Raw genomic sequence first — 24,000 nt, 5'->3', positions numbered from 1 at the left:
GCCCTATGATTAGGGAAGGGCACAGGTTTAGACTGGACATAAGGAAGACACTGTATGATGAGGGTGGTGAGGCACTGGAACGGGATGTGCAGAGAAGCTGTGGATGCCCCATTTCTGGAGAAGTGTTCAAGGCCAGGTTGGACAAAACTTTAGTCTAGCAGAAGATGTCCCATGGCGGGGCGGTTGGAACTACATGGTCTTTGAAGGTCCCATCAAAACCCATTCTACGATTATTATTATTCTATGACTTAAAATAACCCACAGAAAACACCATGGAAATTCTGGCACTTTACACTTTCTTAGATTTTCCATGCTTAAATCCAGGCAGAGGAAAGGAGACCAGCTGATGGGGATTCAGTCATGTTCTGTTTTGTGGAGTTAGGTCACTGCTTCCATGAAGACCTGCCTCAGCTTTCAAAGATTATGTCTCACATCCTGATATATTTTCAGAGATGTGAACTTTGATCTTCTGTCTCTCATGCGTGTATCCTGACTTGAGGCTTATACCATACACTGGTATAATTTATCTCCACATCCTTTCCAGGCAACCTCAGGAATAATATAAAGCCAAACCTCCACATCCCAGGAGAATTTCATCCCATGGGAGAGATAAAAAGAGTGCACGTGTCTGCATGGGAGGGGAAGAGTACTGGGGGAAGTGGAAGTCTGAGAATAGGAGGATTTTCTGTTGGCTGTGCTTTGTATAATGCTTAATCATACAGATTTATATGGCTGCCTTCAGGCTCAGATGGGCTTTTACAAACAGCGCTGCAAAGTAACATTTGTCATTTTGAACAAAAGGGCATCACTGTGTGGGTGGAGCTACATCACAAGGTAAGAATGAAAAAACAGAATACGAAATTAGAGTCAGTCAAATGTGTGAAATGAGAGTGGATAGGAGGGACATAAGGCTCAGCCCTCCTAACAGCAACAAGGTAACCAGTTTTCCTTTTGAAAAATAGGGCCACAGCTACAAACAACTAAGGACAAAGCCTCATTTTCATAGAATTGTGGAATATCAGGTTGGAAGGAATACCAAGGATTACCTGGTTCCAACATTCTTGACAAAAGCATTGTCTTGACCACATGGCCCAGAACCATCTTACAAATCTTACAAGTGTCCAACCATGGGGAATCCAGCACTTAGTTCCCCCGGGAGATCATATTCGCATTGTGAAAATTTTTCCTCTTGTGTCAAATCATAATCTCCTCAGGAGTAATTTTTAGCCATCCCCCTTCACCTTTTCCCTGTGATTTCCTGTAAAAAGGGAGTCTCCATCCACTATGTTGTTGTGGTTTGACACAAGCACCCACTCATCCTCCCCGGCTATGGCTGGGCAGAGGAGACAAAAATAACGAAGGTTTCATGAGTGAGATAAGGACTGGGAGAAATATTTCAAGGGCAAACCACGCTCAAATTAAGTTGCAAAGTGAATTTATTACTAACAAAATCAGAGAAGGATAATGAGAAGTAAAATAAGCCCTTAAAACACTCTTCCCACCCCAGCCCCTCCCTCCTTCCCACTGACAGTGTAGGAAGACAGGGTGTGGGGGTTTTGGTCAGTTCATCACCCGAGGTTTTCTTCTGCTGCTCAGGGAAAGGAGTCCTTCCCCTGTGAGGCTGTGGCTTCACATGGGAGACAGTTCTCCATGAACTTCTCTGCCATGGTTCCCTTCTCATTAGCAGCAGTCCTCCCAAAACTGCTGCAATGTGAGTCCCTCCCATAGGCACACAGCCCTCCAAAAACTGCTGTGGCACGGGTCACTCTTCCACAGGGTGCAGTCCTCCAAGGACAGGCTGCTCCAGCCTGGAAGCAAGGGCTCTCCCTCTCCATTTGGCTCTCCCACTGGATCACAGCCTCCTCCAGGCATCCACCCACTCCAGCACAGGCACCTCCCCCACAGGCTGTGGGTGGATCTCTGCATCCCCAGTGGATCCCCACGGGCTGTGGGTGGATTTTCAAAAGCACTAATCTCAATGTATTGGGTAATCACACCAGTAATGCCTTTAGGAATGGTGAAATTCCTTATGCAGACAGGAGGTAACTGTGAAAGCATACTGAATATCAGTGGGAACTACAGTCTTTTTAAAAAAGATGGAAAAGAAATGTGGGGGGGTTTAAGCTGCTGAATTAATGTAAAAACAACATTGTTAGGAACAAATGCACAGGGCTTGGAGAGGTAGCTCCAAGTTACCATGTTCAGCAAAGCACCCAGCCCCAGTGGGTCACTCAGACCTCCCTGGACTTGATCATTTCCTCCTACTTCCTTGCCTAGTTTTGCCAGTCAAGCCTCATTGATCCATCCCCTGAAATTCTACCAGGCTCTTCTACTGAGCTCAAACAAAGTCTATTCCTCTATCTGGTTTCAATCTTTCCTTGAAAACTCACTAAGAACTGGAAGTAGGGCATAGGGAGGTCCTTAAAGGTCAGAAGAGAGTTTGCAAGGCTTCAGCAGAGCTGACGGTACAATACACCCCTTGAGCATGTAGTGTCAGAGCAATTTTTGGAGCAATATTTGTGTGTATGTCAAGCCCACTTCTTCCTAAGACGAGTCATGCATCAATGCTAAACAAACAAATCCTTGTAATAATCAGCACTGGCTGCAGTTTTGAAGGACTGAGTAAAGTTGGAATTCTTTCTTCTTGACAGTTCTGATAAGCAATACCAAAAATGCTTCAGTTAGGTCTGGGCTAAAAATATTTTTCTTGTTCTATTTAGATTTCAAATATTGTCTTCACTGTCCTGAAATCATTATTTTTCAAAATAACTGGGCAGCAAGAAGATCTTCCTCATCCCAGGGAATCCAGTAGTTTGATAATTAAGCTTTCAAACAACACAGGGGAATTCCATACAATTCGTATGACAATCTGACCCTCAACTTCCCTACACAATAACGACTTTAATCATAATGCTGGTGTGGGCTGAATTTTTCTGAAGATTTCTTCTGTGTAAATATCACTTTGTACAAATAATGTCATACTATTTGGGCCAGGAAACTTAAGTGTGACTAGTTGTGAATGGCCTATTTTAAGGTAGGGTAGATCAAGTCTCTATATTCTGTGAAGATGAGTTAATTATTTCTGTAAAATAAAAAAATGAATATGGTAACTGGAGAGAAAAATAAATCCAGGTCTGCATCAGGGACCTGGATTTATTTTTTCCATTTCCAACCAGAGTGCTCTACGTACTGTAATGCCCTATCAGTTATTTTAGTTTCTCTACTGATGTATTTGCTATAAAGTGTGCCAAGCTGTAATAAGATCTATTTTGCAAGAACAGCAATCCTAACGTGCAATTACCAGACTTCTACCTTCTTAAAATTCTGTTGCAGTTGAGACTGGATGCACTTTTTTTTAACACTTCCCTCAAACGCCACTTTAAGGAGTGAAAGGTGTTCCGTGTACCTGCTTTCATTACGTCTGTAGTAACTACACGGGAAATCTGCAAACACACATTTTTTTAGGAGGGACTCCTTCATCTTGGGATTCTTACAAGCACATGCTCAGCCCCGGCAAGCTGCATGGCAGAGATCCCACTTCAGATGCACAGTTCAGGCAGAGCAAAGACTGATTCCTTGTCGCAGGGTTTCTAGGTAATCCATGGGAGAGCCCTGCTCAAAGTTGCGGGGCCCAGAAGTGCTCAGGCCGGAAAAAAAGAAAAAAAAAAAAGAAGAAGAAAAAAATAGCAGGACCTAATGAAAAGGATATCCCCTTCAGCCCCAGTCAGGACAGCCGTGGGCTGCCTGCGGGAGCCAGTCGCGGCTTCACGGCTCGGCCTCGCTAGCCCAACACAAGGCACCGTTCCACAGGGCAGCCTCGCTGCCACGCACAGTCACCAGGGATGCCACGGGCCTCGGGACTGCTGCAGGTAACAGGGCAGATGTGCACCAGCAAGTGACACTCTCCGTGTCCCACCTGCCGCACGCAGCACAGGACCCGCCCGGGGCTGCTCCCGAGGCTGGCACGGGCCCGCCCCGGCAGGGACACAGCGCTGGCCGTTCCCTGGGCAGGCCGCTCCCGGACCCTCTGCACGGGCTGGCCCCAGCTACGCTGTGCTTGCTCACTCCCGCACTGTGCGTTCAAACGGAGCCCGGCGGGGCAGGGGAAAGCACACAGTCCGCGCTGTTACTGGGCAGCGAACAACCAGCCCGGCCGGGATGAACGGCCAATGGCGGAGCGGGCGCAGCTACAAGAACGCCGGGCGGCGACACAGGAGCCCCGGCGGCGGTGCCGAGGCCGAGGCCGAGGCGGAGGAAGGGCGGAGCGGCGGCGGTGCCATGGAGGAGAAGGGGCGGGGTGGCGGCGGCGCCATGGAGGAGAAGGGGCGGGGTGGCGGCGGCGGTCGTGGTGGTGGTGGTGGTGCCATGGCGGAGAAGGGGCGGAGCGCCGCGCGGAGGCTGCTGGGGCTGCAGGAGCGGCTGCGCTGTGCGCGCCGGCCCGAAGAGGTACTCGGTCCGGGGGCCGAGCACGCCAGCAGCTGGGTTGTTATTTCTGTGTTCATCAGAGCTTTTCTGTGCGAAATAAGTGGTTCCGCTTGGTTTTAGCGGGACACACGAAAGAGGAGCGGGACCTGTCACGCCCTGCTTTGTTGTTCTTCCTGGTCCAAGGAGGACTAAGCTGTTCTTCTGAAACAACCCTTGTAGGGTGGCCGGGCTGCTCAGTGGCTGCGGGGCGTAACTAAGGGACGCCTGAAGCGAGCCGAGATGAGTGGGGAGCGCGGTCAGAGCCGGTGCTGAGGCTGCACCGGGCTTTGGAGGGACAGGGGGACCAAGGCGCCCAGGGGACACCGCCAGGCTGTGGGGCAGAGGGGACACCCCCAAGCTGTGGGGCAGAGGGCACAATGGGGCTGAGAGGGCACCCGCAGGCTGTGGGGCAGAAGGGACAAAGGCACGCCCTGCTCTCTGAGCAGCAGCCGGCACTCCCAAGGGAAGTGGAAGCAAAGTAGTGTGTGCCAAATTGGCCTCAACGTTTTATGAAATAATAAATTATATTTGACTGAAGAAGATGTATTCGAAACAGTGATGTGGTTTCTGCTTGGTTTTTTTTTTTTTTAATTCCTTTTTTTTGGAGGGTCACGTTTGCTTTGGAGGGTCACGTTTGGATGCTTTTATCTTTATGGGCTTCAAAGGCATTAGAACTTGATAGAAGTTTGTGGTTGGAGGCAAAGGGCAGCAATAAAAATGGCATAGTATTTGGTAGTTGATGAGAATCTTAGCTATTAATCATGTCCAACAGTGTGTTTTCAAATTATGTGTGTATGCATGTAGAAGAAATACTGGTTTTCATAGCCAATAATGGCTTATGTTCTTGGATGTCTGTGATGTAGACAATATCTGTCTAAAATGCAAATATCTGTGCAGGTGCTCCTTCAGAAGTTTTTATTTGCAGTTCGATGAACCTAGAATCTCTTCCTATGCTACAGGAACAATCAGCTATTACAGTGTCTGAATTTGTTCTTGGGATTAGTGTTGTTACGCTGTTTGAACAAGAGGTAGCAAAGGAAAAGAAAAGAAACAATTCTAGAGGTAATAAGTTTTTAAGTAATCCCAAACTAGTAAGTTTCAAAGCATTCTACTAATGTGAAGAATGAGAACAACTCTGGCAAATTTGGATTCATTAAGGGAGGAGATAGAGTGTTTTTATGTGGCATAGCTGTGAGTAGGAGCTGCATAAAATAGAACTTACGGTGGTGCTGCAGCACTTCTGTCCCTGGTAAAACTGTCTAGTGAAATAGAAGTATTTATGGGTAACACAGCCTGAGGAGTGGCAGGGAAAGTGAGAAACTGATAGCTGTAAGTTGGCAGTCATGAAAGGTACTCCTAAAAGAAGTTGAATCTAATAAGAGAAAGTTTGTGGTTATCTCTAAAGGCCAAAAGGAGAGTTCTAGAAATCTGTGAAAAGAATTGCAAATCAATATTACAGATGTGTATGTAGGCAAGTGTTGATGTCAAATACTTCTGTTACTGAGAGTAATATTTGTCTTTGGACTTTTTAATATTGCTGAAAAGTTTTTGATAACCATGAGAACATCAATTGTCCATTTCAAAAGCTTCTTGATGTGTGAGGTTTGATAGCTACCCACTGAGTTTTCAGAGAATTGACAAAGGAAAGAGCAGTTACTGAATGATGCTTATGGTTCTAGGGTAGGGACGGGAAAAAAGTACTGTGCTAGTGTTAAAGGTCAGTGGAATGGTCTTCATTGGCATTGATCACAGAGGAATGATTCATGATGTTAAGGTGTACCTGATGTAGAATTGAAGGGTGGTGCCATGATCTATACCACTCCATAAGATGTTACATAGGTACCTTCTGCCAAATCTATCTCAAACTGTATTTGGCTGACACTAATTGTTGTGAATTAATGTAGGCAAGCTTCCAGGCATTTGACTTGCTTCTGTATGATGCTGATTAGAGCAGCAGTGGCATGGGCCTCATATAATACATGGAATTGATTTCAGTTGCACTTGCCAAAAATAAGTGCCAGACCCTCATAAGGAAACAATGTTGGGTTGTGGGTTTGTGATGGTTTTTTGGGGAGTAGGAGAATGATTATGCATCTCTTTGTGACATGATGTCACTGAAACTTCCTTAATTTAGAAGACAGCAAACATTGTAGGGAAATTTTACACATACTGAAGTAATTTGGATGAAATGAAGTGAGCCTCTTCTAGAAACTAAATTTGATCACGTGGTAGGCTACATTCATTTGAGCAACACATGTTTTACCATGGCTCAGTGGAAAGTCACAGCTAGGAGCTATGAATATAGGTCATTCAGCATAGGAGACTGTATTTTGGAAAGCATTGACTCAGAAAATGATTTGGAGCTCTGATGTGTTACCAGTTGAGCATGAAATTGCAGTAGAGTGCAGTGGCTCATGGAGTAAATGCTATCTTTGGGTAGCTTAGCAGTGTTATGTTATTATTGCTATATAGCATTAGAGGGACAATTACAGGAATATTATGTCCTGTTCTGAGGACTGTTTTTAAAAACAACACTGGCCTAGCTGGAAAGATAATAAGATAGCCTGAGAATGGCAGTAGCTTTGGCTAGCATAACTTAATGAAACTAAAGAGCCAAGGTGAAGTGTGTGATTAGTATTTGCATTTATTTCTGTGTTGTGTAAGATGATTGGAAGAAAGCTCCTTTAGTGTAATTAACAGATCATTAGATTTGGTAGCTGAAAACAAAACTAGGCAATTGCTTCAGGTGAACATCTGTGCTTGTTTTTTTTTTTTTTATTTTTGAGGGGGTGTGGTTTTTTTGTTTTTTTTTTTTTTTTTTTTTTTTTTTTTGTTAGCTGAGGGCATTGGGATTATCTGCTTTTGACAGAGTTGGGTTTTTCTTAGGTGTTTTCCTCAAAGTCTTGGTGCTCTTTTGAATCAGTTGTCTAGCTCAGCCAGAAGTTATTGGCGTGATGGAATTTCACAGGCTTTGTTATAGAGGAGAATAAGCTAAAGAATCACAGGGATCTCTTTGAAAGGGAAATACAGCTATTGAGTGAAAGGGAGAAAACAGGAGTTACTGTAGAGAAATGGTGTCAGTCCCATGAGGACAGATGGTCAGGGAACCTGTTAATGGGTTCCATCCTTCCTGAGGTTCTAGGCTCAGAGAGGAAAATAAGAGGAGGCTGTACAGTGCTATGTCAAGGATGATGGAGCAACGCTGGTGTAGTGGGAAATGACCAAACCCAGTGTACCTGGCAGCTGTTGTTACCACTTTGCTTTCAGTTTTGGCTCGGGAAAATTTTGTTTGCTTACATGCTTCTTTCCAATGGCATATTACCATTGATCTCTGCTTTCCAAATTCCAGCCTGCTTTCCCTCCTTCCCTGCATCTTTGCTTGCTTTTGTTCCTACTGTCATCTTTGCTTTTGTCTCACACAACTATATAGGTGCCAGCTCTCAGTTTGTCCATAAGGCTTTGCCTGTTTATATTGCATGACAATTTAGGTCTTGGTTTTTCTTGGAATGTATTTTATGGGAAAAAAAAACCTGTCCTGTAGGGTTTTGATTGTTTACTGATAAATCAGTATTTAGAAATTGTGTAGACTAGTCCAGGAATTGTATATGAAGATAAATTTTCTCCAAATTTTTTCTATAAGTTTTCAGTCTCTTTTAAAGTTGAAAGAGTTTTCCCACAAGAATATAGCTGATAGTGGTATGTGAGGTAAAATAGTCTGAAAACCCATGAAGGGTTACATATGTACTGTGTGTATATGGAAGAAATTGCTAGATTCAGTCCAGTGAGATAAGAGCCAGATAGGCCACAAATGCTATGGTGAAAGAAATGGTTGGAGAAGAATCCCTCAGTAGTCAGTCTTTATTTTGTTTTTGAAGACCTGCTCAGAGCAGACTTCATCATTTTGCCTTATTTTATGCAATAATTATAATGGTATACTATATATAGGTATCATGACAACAAAGTTGGTGTTTCTAGCAAGCTCTGGCTTTGGTGACAGACTTTGCTGTATCTTGTGGTTCACAGTATTTCTTTCTCCAAAGCCCAATAGATACTGAAGCTTGGTATTTTTGCTTTGTCTTTGGTAGAGAAATCAGAGATCTCTAGCAAATAGGATAAACACAAAGTTTCTCTGCTGCTACAGATGCTTGCCGCAAATTATATTTGCTTATTTTCTCGTTGTGTCTGTCAGTAAGTTTGGTTCTAAATCCCAGGAACTTGGAGATGTGTGATTCCCACTGCAGGCTGGATGCAGCAATTTACTTTGTCCAGGTACAGAACAGAGTCTTGTACTAGTCCTGTATGTGCAGAGCTGCTGATTGCCCTGCAGCCTGAGCTGTTCCCTGCTTCTAAGTGGTTGGTGTCACTTCTAAAAACCTTATCAGTGTGTCTGATCTTTTTTTTTCTATTTTTTAAAATGAAACAGTGTTATTTATCTTAATTTCCCAAATGTGATACACATTTCAAGTAACCAAAATGAGCAATGTGGTCTGTAGTTTAGAAGACTTTGCAAGTTTTGTTTTTCATTAAAATGTGTTGACTGCTTTTGAACATGCTTGTCATCTAGGTACTTTTGTAATTTAGCCTGTTGGTTTGAAGTTGTATGAATAGTAATTGCCTGCTTCCTGAATTTTTTCTTCTGAAATAAACTTGGCTTTATGAGTTAACTTAGTCCAAAATCCATCAAGAGAAACTATTCAAAACCCCTATTCTCTGTATCTTGATGGAAACATCCCTTAGTATTCTTCCACAAATAGGTTTGTCTCTGGCAAAATAAATGGGATTTATTCCCAGTGGTTGAGTTGCTTGATTATCTAGACATGTTAAATATCACAATATAATGTGTCAGCAGTGGATTACTTCCTTTTTCATTGCAAAATAAATTTAATCAGTGAGGATATAAATTCTTTTAATTAAATGAATGTGAACTAACTTGACACTGATCATCTCAAGCATTAGAAACTATGTTTACATTGTGAGCAATTAGTTTTTCTTGCAGATAAGATAAGGAGAACATTGTACGGCTTTTGTGTTGGTTCTGAAATTTTGGTGAGAAAGCTTTTTTTTAATGAATTAATTCTTTTTTAGGTGTCCTGCCATTTTGTAGCTAGCTGAAATTTTTGGGAGAGATTTGATTTGTTACCTCTGGTCCTAGCTGTATGTTTCCCCTTGTCTCACATTTTCCCTGGCTGTGAAGCATTTCTGCTGTGCTTGTCTAGACTCAGAAGCCCTGTTTCAGGGTGGATGATTTACAGAAGAGCTGCATGCCAGGCATGTAGCTAGAGCCCACTGAACACAATGAAGATCAGTGTCAAGTGTGGGGTTTCACTTCTCTAGTGCATTATAGGAGCAATGAGACTTAGAGCAACAGTAGAGCAATATATCCCTGGAGCGCAACTTGTAAATAGTTTCTTTGAGCTTGCTACTCATTTTTAGTACCTCTTCCACTTCCTGCAATGCCTTTTCAGAAACAGTATCTAATATAATAAATGACAGTTCATCGGTTATTTAAATTAATATAGCTGCTCTTGTTGTCAGAAGATTCTGGGTAGTGTGTTTTGTGTTCCTGCTATTACCCTGAGAAGTGTCAATGAACTGAAACACTTGACTAGTATTTCAGGCTTTTTGAAAGCCCTCTGAAATGCTGCTATTTCAGTTGTACATTAATTCTGTCATCTCTGTAACATAGCTTCATGTGTATGGTTGGCAGCGTTTTAGTGGCAACACTAAATTGGGGAATGCCATTCTTAAGCAATGACAGAAAGATAAGACAAATTTGCTGTGTATGGTTAGCTGCAAGACTCTGTGATGCTATATGCCACCCATTGCCAAATAAATTGGGTTATACTGCTGTTGAAATTTATACTCTGTTTATAAATGTGACTTCTTTGTTATTAAAACACTTCTCATAAAAAGATGAGCCTTTTGTATGTGAAAAAAATCTTTCCTGCTTTTGTGGAAGTGTTGAGTTTGGTAACAGGTGTAAGCTTTGATAGTGCAAAAGAAAACATTTGTTCTAGCTTGAGCTTGTGTTGTTAAAATTCAAATTGCAGTTATGTTTTCAAAACCTTGTTTTGTGCAGTCTGGGCTTGCACCAGCTCTGTTGTCCTTTCTTGGCCTGAATTAATGGAATAGTGCTACTGACTGTGAGGCTTGCTGATTTTTGCTTGGTGGCTTTGCATAATGCAACTTTTGTACTGGCTCTGTGGCAAATGAAGGCTACTGCTACAGGATGAGTAGGCATATATATGTAGCCTCTACTACTGGGTTACTGAGATTTACTGTAATCTCTGTAGCAGTAAATTTAATCTATTTACTGGATTTTCTGTTACTGAAATTGAGGGGTAGGCAGGACTGTACTGGTTCACAGCACTGACTGCAAACACAGCTCTGATGTGCAGTAAAGGAGTGCTTGCGTTTTCCAGGGGTTACTGGATGTTCCTTTTAACACTACTGTGTATATTTGGATTAAATATGTAAATGAGGATGAGAAGAACAGAATAAGATTTCCAAGTATTTGTTTAAAACAATAAATCTGATGTTTCCTTCCAGATTATAGAAACACTTAAGGTACTACAAGGTTTGGATTTATCACTGGATATTTTAGTGGTAAGTGATCAGTAATAATACATTAAACTCTTCTACAGTGAATTACAATGTAAATGTCAAGAGTGTGCATTTGTAGAAGTGGTGAACATGTTGCATTTTATAATTTTAAATTTATATCCTATTTGGTTAGAATAATTTCCCAAAAGCTGGTCATCCAGCTTGATAAATGCATATTATGTCAACAGTGATAGAACTGAGCATATAGAGGGCACTTTTTGCCAATCAGGTTGGCTTCTTTTCAGTGTAAAACTGCCTTCAGTCAATGCTTAAAGGAAATATGGGTGGACCATTCTTTAAGTCAGTTGTCTAACTCTTCCATCTTTCATTAGCAGCTCAAAGGTAGTTTCTTGCATTTAAAGAGGAGGAATCCCCAATAATGATTCCTGTGACTTCTGTCCTCATCCAAGCTGCCTCCTATCAAGTTCTATATTAGATATTCTCACACTGGTCTGTGAAGCTTCTAGCTATTATCAGCAATGTGTCTGTGTTTTGAAAAAAAGAAAATGTGGGTTTTGTGAGAATTTTTTGCAGAGTAAGAGGAAAAATATAGTTGCCAAGATATTTGAATGGCCTGTTCAGGTAAAGGCATTTGTCTGCCTAGACACAGGCAGACTTATACTGAAATGAAGCAACATTTATTTTGTTTTCTAATAAAAATACATAATCTTGTATTGCAATTAGTTGTTTAAAATGACAAAGAGTTTCTGCAGATGATTCATGTTCCCAGAATTTTTGCATGCTTTATAATGGGACAGGTTTTGATGGAAGCCTTCAAGTCAAATAGAGGAAAGTGATGTCTTACAGCAGAGGGCTCCACCTATTTTTAATGCATTTGAAGAACATAAATAGCTTTATGAAGTAGTCCCCCCAGATTTCTTCCATCTGTTTGCAATAACTGACTTACCAAATCAGGTTGCTCAAATTATATACAAGCTAAATATACTTGAAGTGAATTTGAGGAAGCCCTTTTTGGAGGCTGAGCTGTTTATGTGGGAGTAACGTGTATAGCTCTGACTTCACAGGAGTATAGTTGTTAGCAAGAGCATTCACAGGTTGCAGTGAACCTACTGAATTCCATATGTGTGCATCCTAAAAGTCAGGGTTTGTGAATCAGAGATGCTGCTGATAATACATTAGTAAAATCAACTGTGATTCTACAAGCACTCAAAGTCTGCAAGATATTTTTGCTTAAACAAAACATACTCGAATGAGACTTGAAGATACAATGGTATTGTGAAAATAACTCTGCTGGTCTGACCCCTCAACCCTGTACTACTGGTTGAGATGTATTGTATTACACCATGCCCAACATATATGCTCTCTAATAGGCTCAAATGTACTTCATAAGCCTAAAGGAAATTTGAATTTATGCATTTTGTGGGCTTAAGCATTTGAGAGAAGTGAAATTCCTGAAATATGTACATTTAGTGGAGAAAAATTACTTATCTCAGTTTTATGAATTGAGTCTGCATTTTGTTCTCCATATTTGGTTATAAATAACTACTTCCTTCAATTCTGTTTGCAGTATAAAGAGGGCATTTATTCTTTGGCTGCCATAGGGCTGCTTTGAATACTAGGCTAATTCTGTTTGTAGCAGTTTTAGGGGGGGGGTTATTTGGGAGGAGAGTTGTGATTTATTCTGCCCATTTTTTGCACTATCTTCAACAGGAAACTGGCATAGACAAAACAGTTAAAAGTTTTAGGGAGCATGCCACTGCTGGGAATGTAGCTAAGAGTCTGTTAAAACAGTGGAAAAAGCTTATTTCTCCAGAAAGTAAAAGGTAGGTGTGAACTTTTTTCTTTAAAGTTAATTATGCTGTAGTGTAATTTTAAAATACAGATTGGAAACTTAGGAAGGTGTTTGGAATGACACAAGTGCATTGAATTGGAACGTGAATTGAATGCAAGAAATGAGAATGCAGTTGTAAAATGAGGAAAACAATCAAACCATTATTGGTCAACTAGCCAGTTGGCATGCTGACTTCAGCTGCTTTTTGTAACTGGCACAAGTTCTTAGGTCCCAGCTGGTGCAAACAGGATTAAACCATGATGGGCACTGCTCTGCACTTGAGGAAATTGGGAAAATTGCTTTCTTCTCAGAGGTGGTGGTTAAATGAGGCAGCTTTCCAGTGATGTGGTTGTATCAAGGTTTTTCTTGTAATGTTCTTGTGGACTGAGAGGGCCTTCTAACACTGGAGGAGGCACAGTGAAGAGATGCAGTTTCTTCTGAGACTGAAGCAGCCTCCACTGCCATGGCCAGGCCTGCTCTGCTTTAGGTGTTTCATTGAGTTCCAACAGTTCCAAACAGTTGAGCTGAGAAAGCCAAGGGAATAGTTTGACTAAACAGTGCATTTTAAAACTGAAGTTGTTCAAACAATGGGAAAGTAAAATACCAGAACCTGTGATAAGCATATCATAAAGGCTGACCTGTTAATCTGCATCACCTGCAGAGCACGTTGTAAATTTTTCTGGTTCCTAGTTGTTTCAAGCACCATGTCTTTGTTATAAAGCATGCAGGGAAGCTTTGTGAAGAGTGGTATCCAGCATGTTATAAGCAGATAGTACTGCCAGGTTTGTTTTCCTGCTCAGGGTTACGTCCCTTCTTCTCACTTGTTTTGCCATCAATTCTTGTTTCAATATTTAGCAGTGCTGGACCCAAGAGCTCTGTGATTCTGTACAGATAATGGAAGAGTAAGAATACAGTGCAGACCTAAGTTCTGGGGTTTGTGAAACTACGACACATGGTGTGATTTTATGCTCTTAGTTTTACTAATATCAGAAAACCAGATTGTTTAAGAATTTAGCATCAGCTAAAGAATGGGGTGTAATTTTTTATTTTTGCAGTGATCACAGGGGAAGAAAAAATAATGGAAAAGAAAAACATGAGATTAAATCTTCTGTTTCCAAGGAGATTAAGCCTTCAGAGAAGCCTGAAACATCTGTACCGGCCTTTACAAGTTCCAGCAGTGCTCCCATTACTACAAAGCTGAATAAGGAGTATATTTGTAGTGAAAAGACCCATCAAAGTACAAATTCTGAGTCTCCAAAAGAATGTGATAATAAAGTACGTAGCAGCAGTGGTTCTAAGCATGCTTCCCAGGGTACCAATTCTCAGGCTAAAGAAAGTGAGTTCAAAGAGAGCACCTCCACAGAAAGCAAGAAAATTTCCAAAAAGCAGAATTCCTCTGCAGCCAATGAAGGCTTATTGTCCCTGAAAGAAAAACCTAGTAAGGATGCTTCCAAACAGAGAAATCCTAAACGTGTGAAGAAACCAAAACAAAATCTTGTCATGAAAGACCAAGTCAAATCATCTAGTGATGAGGAATTTGAACCCCCTACTATGTCTTTTGAATCTTATCTTACTTATGATGAGGCTACCAACAGAAGAAAGAGAAAAGCTTGTTCTACAGGTGCACGGCCAAAAAAGTGCAGTGAAGAGAAGAACAGCTCATTACTACAAAAGACTTCAAAACTTTCTCAGGCAAAAGAGGGAGTTGAAGATGTAAAAAAATGTGAGAGTGATCAATCAGAAACTCCCAGTAAAAAGGTAAATCACTACAGGGTTTAGATAACAGCAGATAAACAGCAGACAAACAAGTGCTTTGGACTTTCAATTTCACTGAAATTTATCTGTGTTTATTTATGGAACAGATTGCATGACTCTGATGTATCAGCTACATTGCAATTGCCAATAATTACAATAATTCAGGGAAAAGAAATACAGTTTTTAATTTAATTACTTGTACTTTTAGCATTGTTTCCAATATTACTATAGTGTTTGATCCTTACCAATGAATCTGCATGTGACTTGCAAAATGCAAAGGCAGTTACCTTTGGAAAGACATCCACCTTTTTTCTTTCTTGACCATCCTGGTGTGTGGCTGCTGCAGCTCTTTGTGTGTAGAACAGTCCTTTTGTCAGATGCTGTGGTTCTTTAATAGTGAATGTTGACATTTGCAGTGGAACTGAACATTCTTTAAATGCATTATTGCTTATAAAACTAGATTATACATATAATAATCTGAGCTGTCCTAGTCTCTTGAAATGCAAAAACTGAAGTAGCTCCTCTAAGAAAGTGTGTATGCAAAAATATGTATTAATTAGACCTTTCAAATGAAGACCTTTTGTGCACTGAAAATTAGTTCTCTTCAGATTTGTATCTTCACTGTGATGTGAAAGCTTTAGGCTTTTTTTATTATGGAAGATCTGCAATCTGAATGTGGCATCTTCTGTCCCAGATGGGGAAATATTAATATAGAGGCTTATGTATGATACTCTAAATAAACTGTTTGAGGAAAAACCTCAGATATTCAAGCAGTTGTGAAAAGTTAAATGAAGTGCAGGGAATGCAAGTTTTGGGCTGTAAGTGCCTGACTTGAAATTGGAGGACACCTGAGACCCAATGTAGAGGTTGCAGCTGATCCATTTGTAGGGACCCATACTTAACAGGCTGCTGCATCTTTAAATCCCTTTTTAAGGAGTTAGCTGTGAATGTTTTAGGCTGAATGGCTTACTGAGTCTAGGAGACTTGACAGGACTAGGTATAAAGCTGTTTTTTGTCTTTTAGAATTATGCTTTTGTCATCTTGCAGTTTTGCCTCATTCACTGCATGCCTCAATAGAGATTTAGCTGAAAGCCAGTTAGCTCTACATATCTACTCTGTTCTTTAATCTTTCTATGTGCTAATTGCAGTTGTCCCAGTAAGTTCCTTTTGTGATATAGTCTTGCTGAGTGGAGTATGAAAGGATATGCTGCAAAGTAAACCTGTGAGTAAATGGTAGTGTAGAAAAGCAAGAATTGTAGTTATCCTAGTTAATTTTGGGATTTGCATAAAGGTTTGGGGGTTTATTGTAGCTTGTTTTAAGCCTGGTTAACCCCAAATTTATAATATTGAAGCAATCTTTCCTTAACTGTGCACAGGCCAAAGTGGCATCCCTCCAAGAGCTTCTTAATACTCCACTACCTAAAACTCTGCCAGGCATCTCAGAATCCTCTCCCCCCTATGCTGCAGACTTTACAGGTAAGTAATATAGAAGGCTGATAAATGTGAAATAGTGCAGGTGTTTACAGCTCTGCATAGAAATGTTTTATTCCCTTTTCCAATAAGCTGTATTTGCTCATCAGTCCATGGCAAAGAAGGGCCTCACTTCCTCACCTGTAGAAATCACGTTGAAGCTGAAGGGAATTATAAGGCCTTCCTTCTTATTGCTTGCTGAGGAAGGTTGCCACAGACTTAGAGAAGGTGTAAACTAAGTGGCTGTTCTTCAGGCTCCATTTATCTTTACTCATGTCTGTGCCTTAGTGCAGGCAAAGCCTTGGCAGAAATTATCTTAGGTAAAACAAATATATGAGGCACTAGGTCTAGCTTTGGCATAGGAACCACTAGTATCATTATAGGTAGGTGACATAAAGTACCGGTGGTTCCCTAGCAGCTTGTCTCACGTGGTTTCCTACCACTGGGGTCTTGAAACATTGCTGCCATTGCAGCTTCTGGCTTCTCTAAGATAACTCAGGAGAATTAGCAAAGTTCTGTGGATGGGTAACAGAGCAATTGAGATGTGATACAGCTCACGTAGACTGGAGATAAATAATGCAAGACTGGTTTGAGTTGGTGCAGCTCACTTGCAGCATATATCTTGGAGTTAGATGGTGGTGACTGAGCTGCTGCAATTTACAATACATGCAAGGGTCCTGCTCTAATGCAGTAACTTTGTATTAAGAAAATACTTTGTATATGTAAGTAAAAGTAATTTATATTTATCTCAGAGCTGAACATTTAAAGCCTTGTGAAACCTGCCTGATGTTTTGCTTGCAGTGTCCGCAGTACCTGTTGTAGAGGCGCCCCAGCAAGTCAATGAGATAGTTCAATTCACAGGACAGAGACTGAACTCCAAAATGCAGGTTTACTCTGGCTCCAAGGCAGTCTGCCTTTGGAAGATGCTTACACTGTATGAGCAGTGTGTCCGCATGCTTCACAACAATATTGAGTGTGAGTATTTCAGGGGATTTGTAGCACTTGTGACTATTAGCGTATGAGATTTTTTTCTCCATGCCAACCACTGGCCTACTAAAATATATTGTCCCTCCCTACAAATGGTGACTTGGAGCAGGTTGAAAAGTGCTTGCAGAAATGGATTGACTGTACTAAAACGTACCTTTTGTTTTGAAAGCTTGCAATTTTTAAAAGTCCAAGTTTACTTAAAATTATGTCCCATAAATGATAAACTAAAAATTCTGCCCCTCCACCCCCATGTTTGTTGTGATCAAGGCATTCTTCATTGCATAGGCAGAGTAGGAAATTATGCATATCCGTAAAGATGGGGCAATTACTATTCAAAGATGCTTAATCCATCCTCAAGTATAACTGCTAGTCAGTATGGAACTGCTGATTTGTAAATATTTTCATAGCCTGGCATAGGATGTTGTGTTAGAGCTTGCTAAAATTAACTTGTGTTTTTGTTTTTAAACTGAGTGGTGTTACTCATTGAGTAAAATAAGTGATATACTGAAAGTACTGTCTTCTTTTGTAGTGCTACAAGAAGCAGGAGGTGTGCCCTTTGAAATTCTTGAGCCTGTGCTAACACGTTGCACACCAGAGCAGTTGTTTCGAGTAGAGAAATGTAATCTGGTAAATTCTGCCTTGTTAAATTTGGGAAATCACAGAGTTCCATAACTCCATGGGCTGCACTGGTTTTCTATCTTGCATACTAATTTCTTTGAACTCAGCTGTCATTATTAAGTCCCCCTTTCTCAAGTTTAAAGCATTCAGGAGAATTACTGCTGATGACTAAGTGAAAGACAGTGTGTATACAAGAGTATTTCTGTTTCTGGTAGTAAGAAAGAAAAAAGATGACCATAGTATTTACCATTGAAATAGCTGGGAAAGTCAGAACCAGCTGTATTCCAGTTCCAAAATACTAAGCCTGCAAAACATATCAGTCAGGAAATAGCTGCTGTGAGATTGCATGTATGTGGTAGATTTCTTACCTGCACTTTCAGGACTTGAGCTCCATGATGCACTTGGACATTGATGTTCTGAGTGTGCAGGCCTTTGTAGGGCAAATTAGCCTTTCCTCTGTGTGCTTCAGTTTGAGAGCTGGAGTGAGCCTGTGCTGCAGACACAAGTCTGGCCTGTAAGCGTGGCTCACTGACTCCAGCTCTGCTGCTTGAAGCTGTGTGATTTCCAGGCTGCAGTCAGTGTCCCTGCTTGGTATTGCCACATTGAGGGTGCCTGTGTCAGCACCTGTGGTGGGATTTGCTCTGCACCTTCTTCCACCAAAGGTTTGGGTTGTGTCTGTAGGCTCAGAGAATAGGTACTCTTGAAAATGTTATTTATAAATCTCTGATTTAAGATGTCTGTGTTTTAAATTAGATGTTTATAAACGAGACTGACCACTTGTGGAAGAAACACTGCCAAAGAGACTTTAAAAATGAGAGCCTTCTGGAATATGAGTCTTGGCGTGAAATGTACTGGAGACTGTTTAATCAGAGAGAAGAAAAACTGAAAATCCTTACAAAAAATATTCTTTCAGCTCAGTCTGAGAAACCAAAAGGTAAAATCTCTGGTTAGGTCTTCCACTTACAAAACCCAATCTCTGCTGCTGTTCTTGACAATATGTTTGGTTTAGTGATTTCTTAGCATTAAGTACTAATGCTGTACTTCCAGGAGAAATCATCAAGAACAAACACTGTTACTCTTAAATTAAAATTTGCTTAAAAATAAACAGATGCATTAATACAATATGGTGGTGTATCCTGACCTTACTGGTTGGACTAAAGATTCTAAGCAGTAATGCAAAGAATTTTGGATATCAAGGATGTGAAAAGTCATGTATCCTTGCTCCTTGCTTTTATATTAGGCAGGCAAGTAAAAATGGCTTATGTGACTGGGGCAGCAAAACCACCCAGGAACGTTTGCCGACAGCAAGAAATCCATGGGGCAGCAGGACCTGTCATCCAGCTTCATCCCACAGCCAAGTGCAAGTAAGTGCTATGTACTATGCTTTTGAGTTTGTGTCTTACAGTTCAAAATTGTGCTTGTAAAATAAAGTTCTAAATAACTCTATTTACTTTCTTTTTTTAAGTGTCTAGTAGCTAGAAACAAACTTGCCTTTTAAGTCTTGTGTACTCCTTGGCCACGCGTGCATTGTCATTGCACATTTCTCTCAAGTGCCAGTGAATTCACCCTCCCAGCTGGAGTGTAAGTGGATGCTGTTTCTTTTCTCTAAATTGCACTAAAGCTGCTTGGCATTCTAGGGCAATTCCGTTGTTGATGTTTTGGGACTATTAACCTGCCTAGTAGCCTCACATGTTCTCCTGCTTTGATCAAATCCCAGTCAGCTGCCTGGTGTGATACAGCTGACCAGAATGAACCTCAGGAACTTTTAATACTTTTTTTTTCCCCTGTGAATTTCAGAAGCTGAGCCAAACAGACTTGCTGCTCAAGGTAGTTGTAGATATGGGTTAGGAAAGGCAGCCTGGATGTAAGAATTTTCTTAAACTCAGCTTTTATACCAGATGAATTTTCATAAATGTGCTTTCATCTGGTGAGATTTGCAAGGTTCTTTCCATATTGTTGCTATTTCCATTGAAAAGGTAGTCCTTCACCAAGTCAGTAGCTTAAGGCACTTTGAGTTGCACTTTTGCTTTCAGCTGCTCTGTGGGAGGTTGATTCTGTATTGTGACAGACCTGCCTTTCCAGTTTAGGTGCTTCCAGTACAGTAGCATACAAGTACATATGTCCTTTATGCTCCAGTAATCTCTGGACCAGTAGCTGAATGATGTAGACCAAGCCTTGCATGATTTTTTTTCTCAGACATGAAGGAAGCTGTAAGAGAGTCATTGGCTTGCCTTCTTGAGAACCAAAGGGTTTGTTTAGGCACAATGAGTTTAACTTTGCTACTTTGACCTATTGGTTTTTTAAGCTTCAGAATTTGTATGGCTGAAATTCTCACTTGAGAAGCTGGTCTTGCAGGAGCTAAAAAATCCTGCTAAGGATTTATGTGCAGACATGCAGATCCTTAGAAGGCTGCTCTTCTCACTCAGTGTGCAGTGGTACTGAGTGCTGGCAGAATCCTCAGTGACTGGCTCTGGGGAGTACAGGGCTGGTCACGCTTGGTGACATTGTGCCGGCACTTAAATGCTGTGTTGGGTTAGCGGTCTTTAGCAGGAGGCACCAGCTCTATATATGTATCTGCCTCAGTCCTTGTCTTGCTGATTGAGAATTCCAACATGATGTTTAGTTAGTTATTGTGCCTTTTGCTAGTCAGTTACAGAGGTTTTGTTTTTAAACATTTGCCCTCATTTTCTGTCAATGAGTTAGTTAGCAGTTCAGCTGTGTTCAAAGAGGAAAATAAACACAAGGTGAAAACTATAGAGCACAGGGCATTATGAATCACAGTGGTGTTGCTGGCCATTTTGATTTGTCACAAACTCTGATTATTTAGTTTTGAAGACTAATAGGAGACATAAAATCATATAAATGTAATATTTGTTCAACAGTTAAAATGGAAAAGATGGTCATCTGCAATCCCTTCTAACCTGAATTATCCTATGACTTTGAAATGTATAAAGTCTCTTAAATGTATCCAGTCAGGCTGTTGGTTTTGATTTTTTTTTTTTTTCCAAAATGAGCCAGAGCAAATAGTAGCTTGGTATTAAATGCTAACTTATTTCTTACTTATTTGTTTTAAAAGAACAGGGATTCCAGAAATGAGAGACAGAAAGAACACATTATCAAATCTGATACTTGCTGGCAACAGTAGAACTTCTAGCTCAGGTGTCATGATTCAAGGTGGAAAGAAGCCCACCAAAAGTGAGTGGCATTTCCTAAGATGATCAATTTAATTGTTTTTAACCTTCTGCCTAATATATGCTTAATATTATACTAATACCATTTTAAGTTGCTCATAGCTGTAATCCTAACTGGTCTCCTTGTTTTGTTGTTATTGAAGAAATAGCACCAATCATGAAGAAAACATTGAAAGTGCTGCGGAGTAGAGTTGGACAATAATAAAATGAGGCTGTGTATTTGAAGCTGATTTGATGTTACTGTATGTATATTATGCTACAGTGAATGAAAGTAATATCCATGTAAGTACTGTTCAACTTGCTTTAGTTAAAATAGTTCTGAAAAATTGCATGGATGAATAATTAGCAATAAATACTGAAACCTCAGAGTCCTTTCAATCTGCTGCATTCTAACTTGAATTGAAATAAGGTGAGTACACACTAATGACAAATCAGTTTATAGGAGCCTTTATAGGTGATGTGTTTATGAGTTGAAGCTGGTGAAGGGTCTGGGGCACAAGTTTTTGTAAGAATGGCTGAGGGAATGAGGGTGGTTTAGTGTGGAGGAAAGGAGGCTGAGGGGGAAGACCTTATTGTTCTCTACAGGTACCTTAAAGGAGGTTGTACACGGGTGGGGGTTGATCTCTCCTCCCAAGTTACAGGACAAGAGAAAATGGCCTCAAGTTGCACCAGTGAAGGTTTAGATTGGATATTAGAAAAAATTTCACTGAAAGGATTGTCATCATTGGAACAGGCTGCCCAGGGAAGTGGCTGTGTTGTCGTTCCTAGAGATATTTAAAAGATGTGTAAATGTGGCATTTGAGGATCAGAGTGCTGGATTAGCAGTTGTACATTTATAATCTTTAAGGTCTTTTCCAACCCAAACAATTCTGTGATTCTATGATTGTATGTAAGTGTGGAGATGAAAGAAGACATGGACTGTACTCTGATCTGCTGCTCTCAGTCTGTCATGAAGAGGCCTAGCTTACAACCTCACAGCCAGTTGTCTTAAAGTGAAGAAGCTATTTGGTCTTGCCTAGCTGTCCTTTGAAGAGTTAGGGACTGCTGCAATTTGGGGTTGGTCTATGAATGGGTTTTGTTTTAGAAATGAAATATGTCTTTGTAGTTTTTTTTTCTAAACCAGTTCATTTGCCTGAATTGGAAGCCTGACTTTGCCTTGAAGGCATGCCTTAGAAATAGAGGAGCTCTATCAATTGCACTCAGTAGTTGCAAGTAGGCCTTATTTCTTCCTTTGTATTTCCATAGAATTTGGCATTTTAGAACTCCTCATGAAGCACAGGGTAAGGTTGTCATGAAACCTTTGAGTTGATGTCTCTTACTCAAAGCACGTTATGTGTGAATATTCTCGTTCTCTATGTTAGGTACTAAAGGTAGATTACAAAAATACTGCTTCTAAAAATGGCTTTTACAGCCATTAACTTAGTCACCCATACATAACAGCTTGTACCAATGCCCTGTTTATACAGGGGCTTGAAGTCAGAAGGTATGCTGTTGTGTTGTGGTTTTTTTCTCCATGCATTACAGTTGCAGAAAAAAGAATGGAAGTTGAAAACCTGCTTGCTGAACTGGAAATGCTGGGGGAAGCTTTTGCTGTTTCTGGAATCAAAACAAGCATTAACTAGTAGGAGAGGTAATCAGCATCTGTCATACATACCTGAACAGTTCATCCCAGAAACATTCTTTACAAGACTTAATCTGGCTGAATGACCAATATACCACTTTTTCTTGCTAATCAGTTGGTGGCAGAAGCTAAATTCAGTCGAAGGTTTTTATCAAGTGTGGTGTCCTTTTGGGTAGGAAAAGACAAAGTCATTGTTTTGGCTCTGGCATTTGAGAACACAGCTGTAACCATCCAGAACAGATATAGATGATGGGAATATCCACTTTGGAGTCTGAAGGATAAATAGTTGTTTTAACTAAGAGACTTACATTGTTGATTGGCAATAACCTTTTCTGTCCTTGACAATGGTAGCAGAGTTATGTGGAGGGCAAATTTTACTTCAAGATTAGGTGACTTTAATTTTCTCATCTCACTTTCTCTCACTTCAAAGGCGTCTAGATATAGCTCTGGTAAGAGATGTGCAGAGGGTACTCGTGGGATCAGATTGTCATCCTGACAATTTCTAATTTAGAAAATACAGTAGACAAGCAAATCTCTTTACTGTAAATTAGTTGGTGCTACACACACTTTAGGATAGGATTTTTCTTTTGCTTGTGCTGTGGTCTGTTCCTGTGGACTAATGCCTACCTGTGGCTGCAGTATGCTGGCATGCTCTGGGAATGCATCTTTGTGAGGAATCTTCTTTTTGTGGTTTGGCACTGCTTGATGATACAATACAAATCAATCATGGAGGTAAATTCAAAGCCCACTTCAAAGGTATACCCATTTAATCTGAACCAGAACTAATGTAGATGCTTCTGCAGTCTCCTGCTTTTCATCCCTATAGAGTTTCTCCAGTGTAGAGCAATTATTGCTGGATATGTGCTTCTGGCACCTGACATACCTAACAGTACACATGGTATTGGAGTATATTGGCCTGAGGCAGACGACTTTCCTTCTGGTGGATAGGTGAAAGATGTTTGGTTGGTTTTGTTGCATATTCCCCAGGCTGGCTGCCACCTCTCATCAGAGGAGACCTTCTTGGAAAAGGGATTATTTTCACAGAATGACTGAATGTTACAAGTGCACAATAGAGTTCTCTTCCCTAAAAACACATTGCAGCTCCTAGTCCTCCTGCAGTATCTCTGGAGCCTTTTATCCCAGCAGCATAATGTTTTTCCAGGTGATGAGAAACTTCCATATCAATTTCTGGAAAATTAAATAAGTAAGGGAGAAAAATATGGGCACAAAAGGAAAGCCCTGCTGTGGTGGAAAGGACCACAAATGCGTAATGTTTCTTTTCTTCTTGAGCTTTTTTCTTCCTTCAAGCACAGAAACCACTTTCCACTTCCCGACAGTGTTTGCTTCATAGTGTTCAGGAACGTTTTCCAGCCTCTTGGTGGTTGGGCCCACGAAGAAAGCTTGGCCTGACTGCTGTACCACTTAAAAAAGGAGGATGCGTGATGTTGCCATCTAAACAGTTCCTGTGGTGGAAGGAAAACAGTTCTGAGGTGAAGTGT

The 24,000-nt window shown here is 40.8% G+C and overlaps 1 protein-coding gene across 1 annotated transcript; it reads left to right on the top strand.

Annotated features, from left to right (window-relative positions):
- Positions 1-4,365: 4,365 nt before the first annotated feature.
- On the top strand, positions 4,366-21,246 carry LOC132325420 (elongin-A-like). The gene is made up of 11 exons (XM_059842731.1): positions 4,366-4,446; positions 11,014-11,070; positions 12,739-12,851; positions 13,915-14,617; positions 15,991-16,090; positions 16,886-17,059; positions 17,601-17,698; positions 18,443-18,623; positions 18,930-19,053; positions 20,766-20,884; positions 21,024-21,246. Exons 1-11 carry the CDS (start codon positions 4,366-4,368, stop codon positions 21,080-21,082), a joined length of 1,809 nt encoding a protein of 602 aa, XP_059698714.1. The 3' UTR covers positions 21,083-21,246.
- The last annotated feature ends 2,754 nt before the right edge of the window (positions 21,247-24,000 follow it).

Source organism: Haemorhous mexicanus, chromosome 3, assembly GCF_027477595.1.
Source record: "Haemorhous mexicanus isolate bHaeMex1 chromosome 3, bHaeMex1.pri, whole genome shotgun sequence".
Lineage (NCBI taxonomy): Eukaryota > Metazoa > Chordata > Aves > Passeriformes > Fringillidae > Haemorhous > Haemorhous mexicanus.
This window is presented reverse-complemented; position numbering and strand designations above follow the sequence as displayed.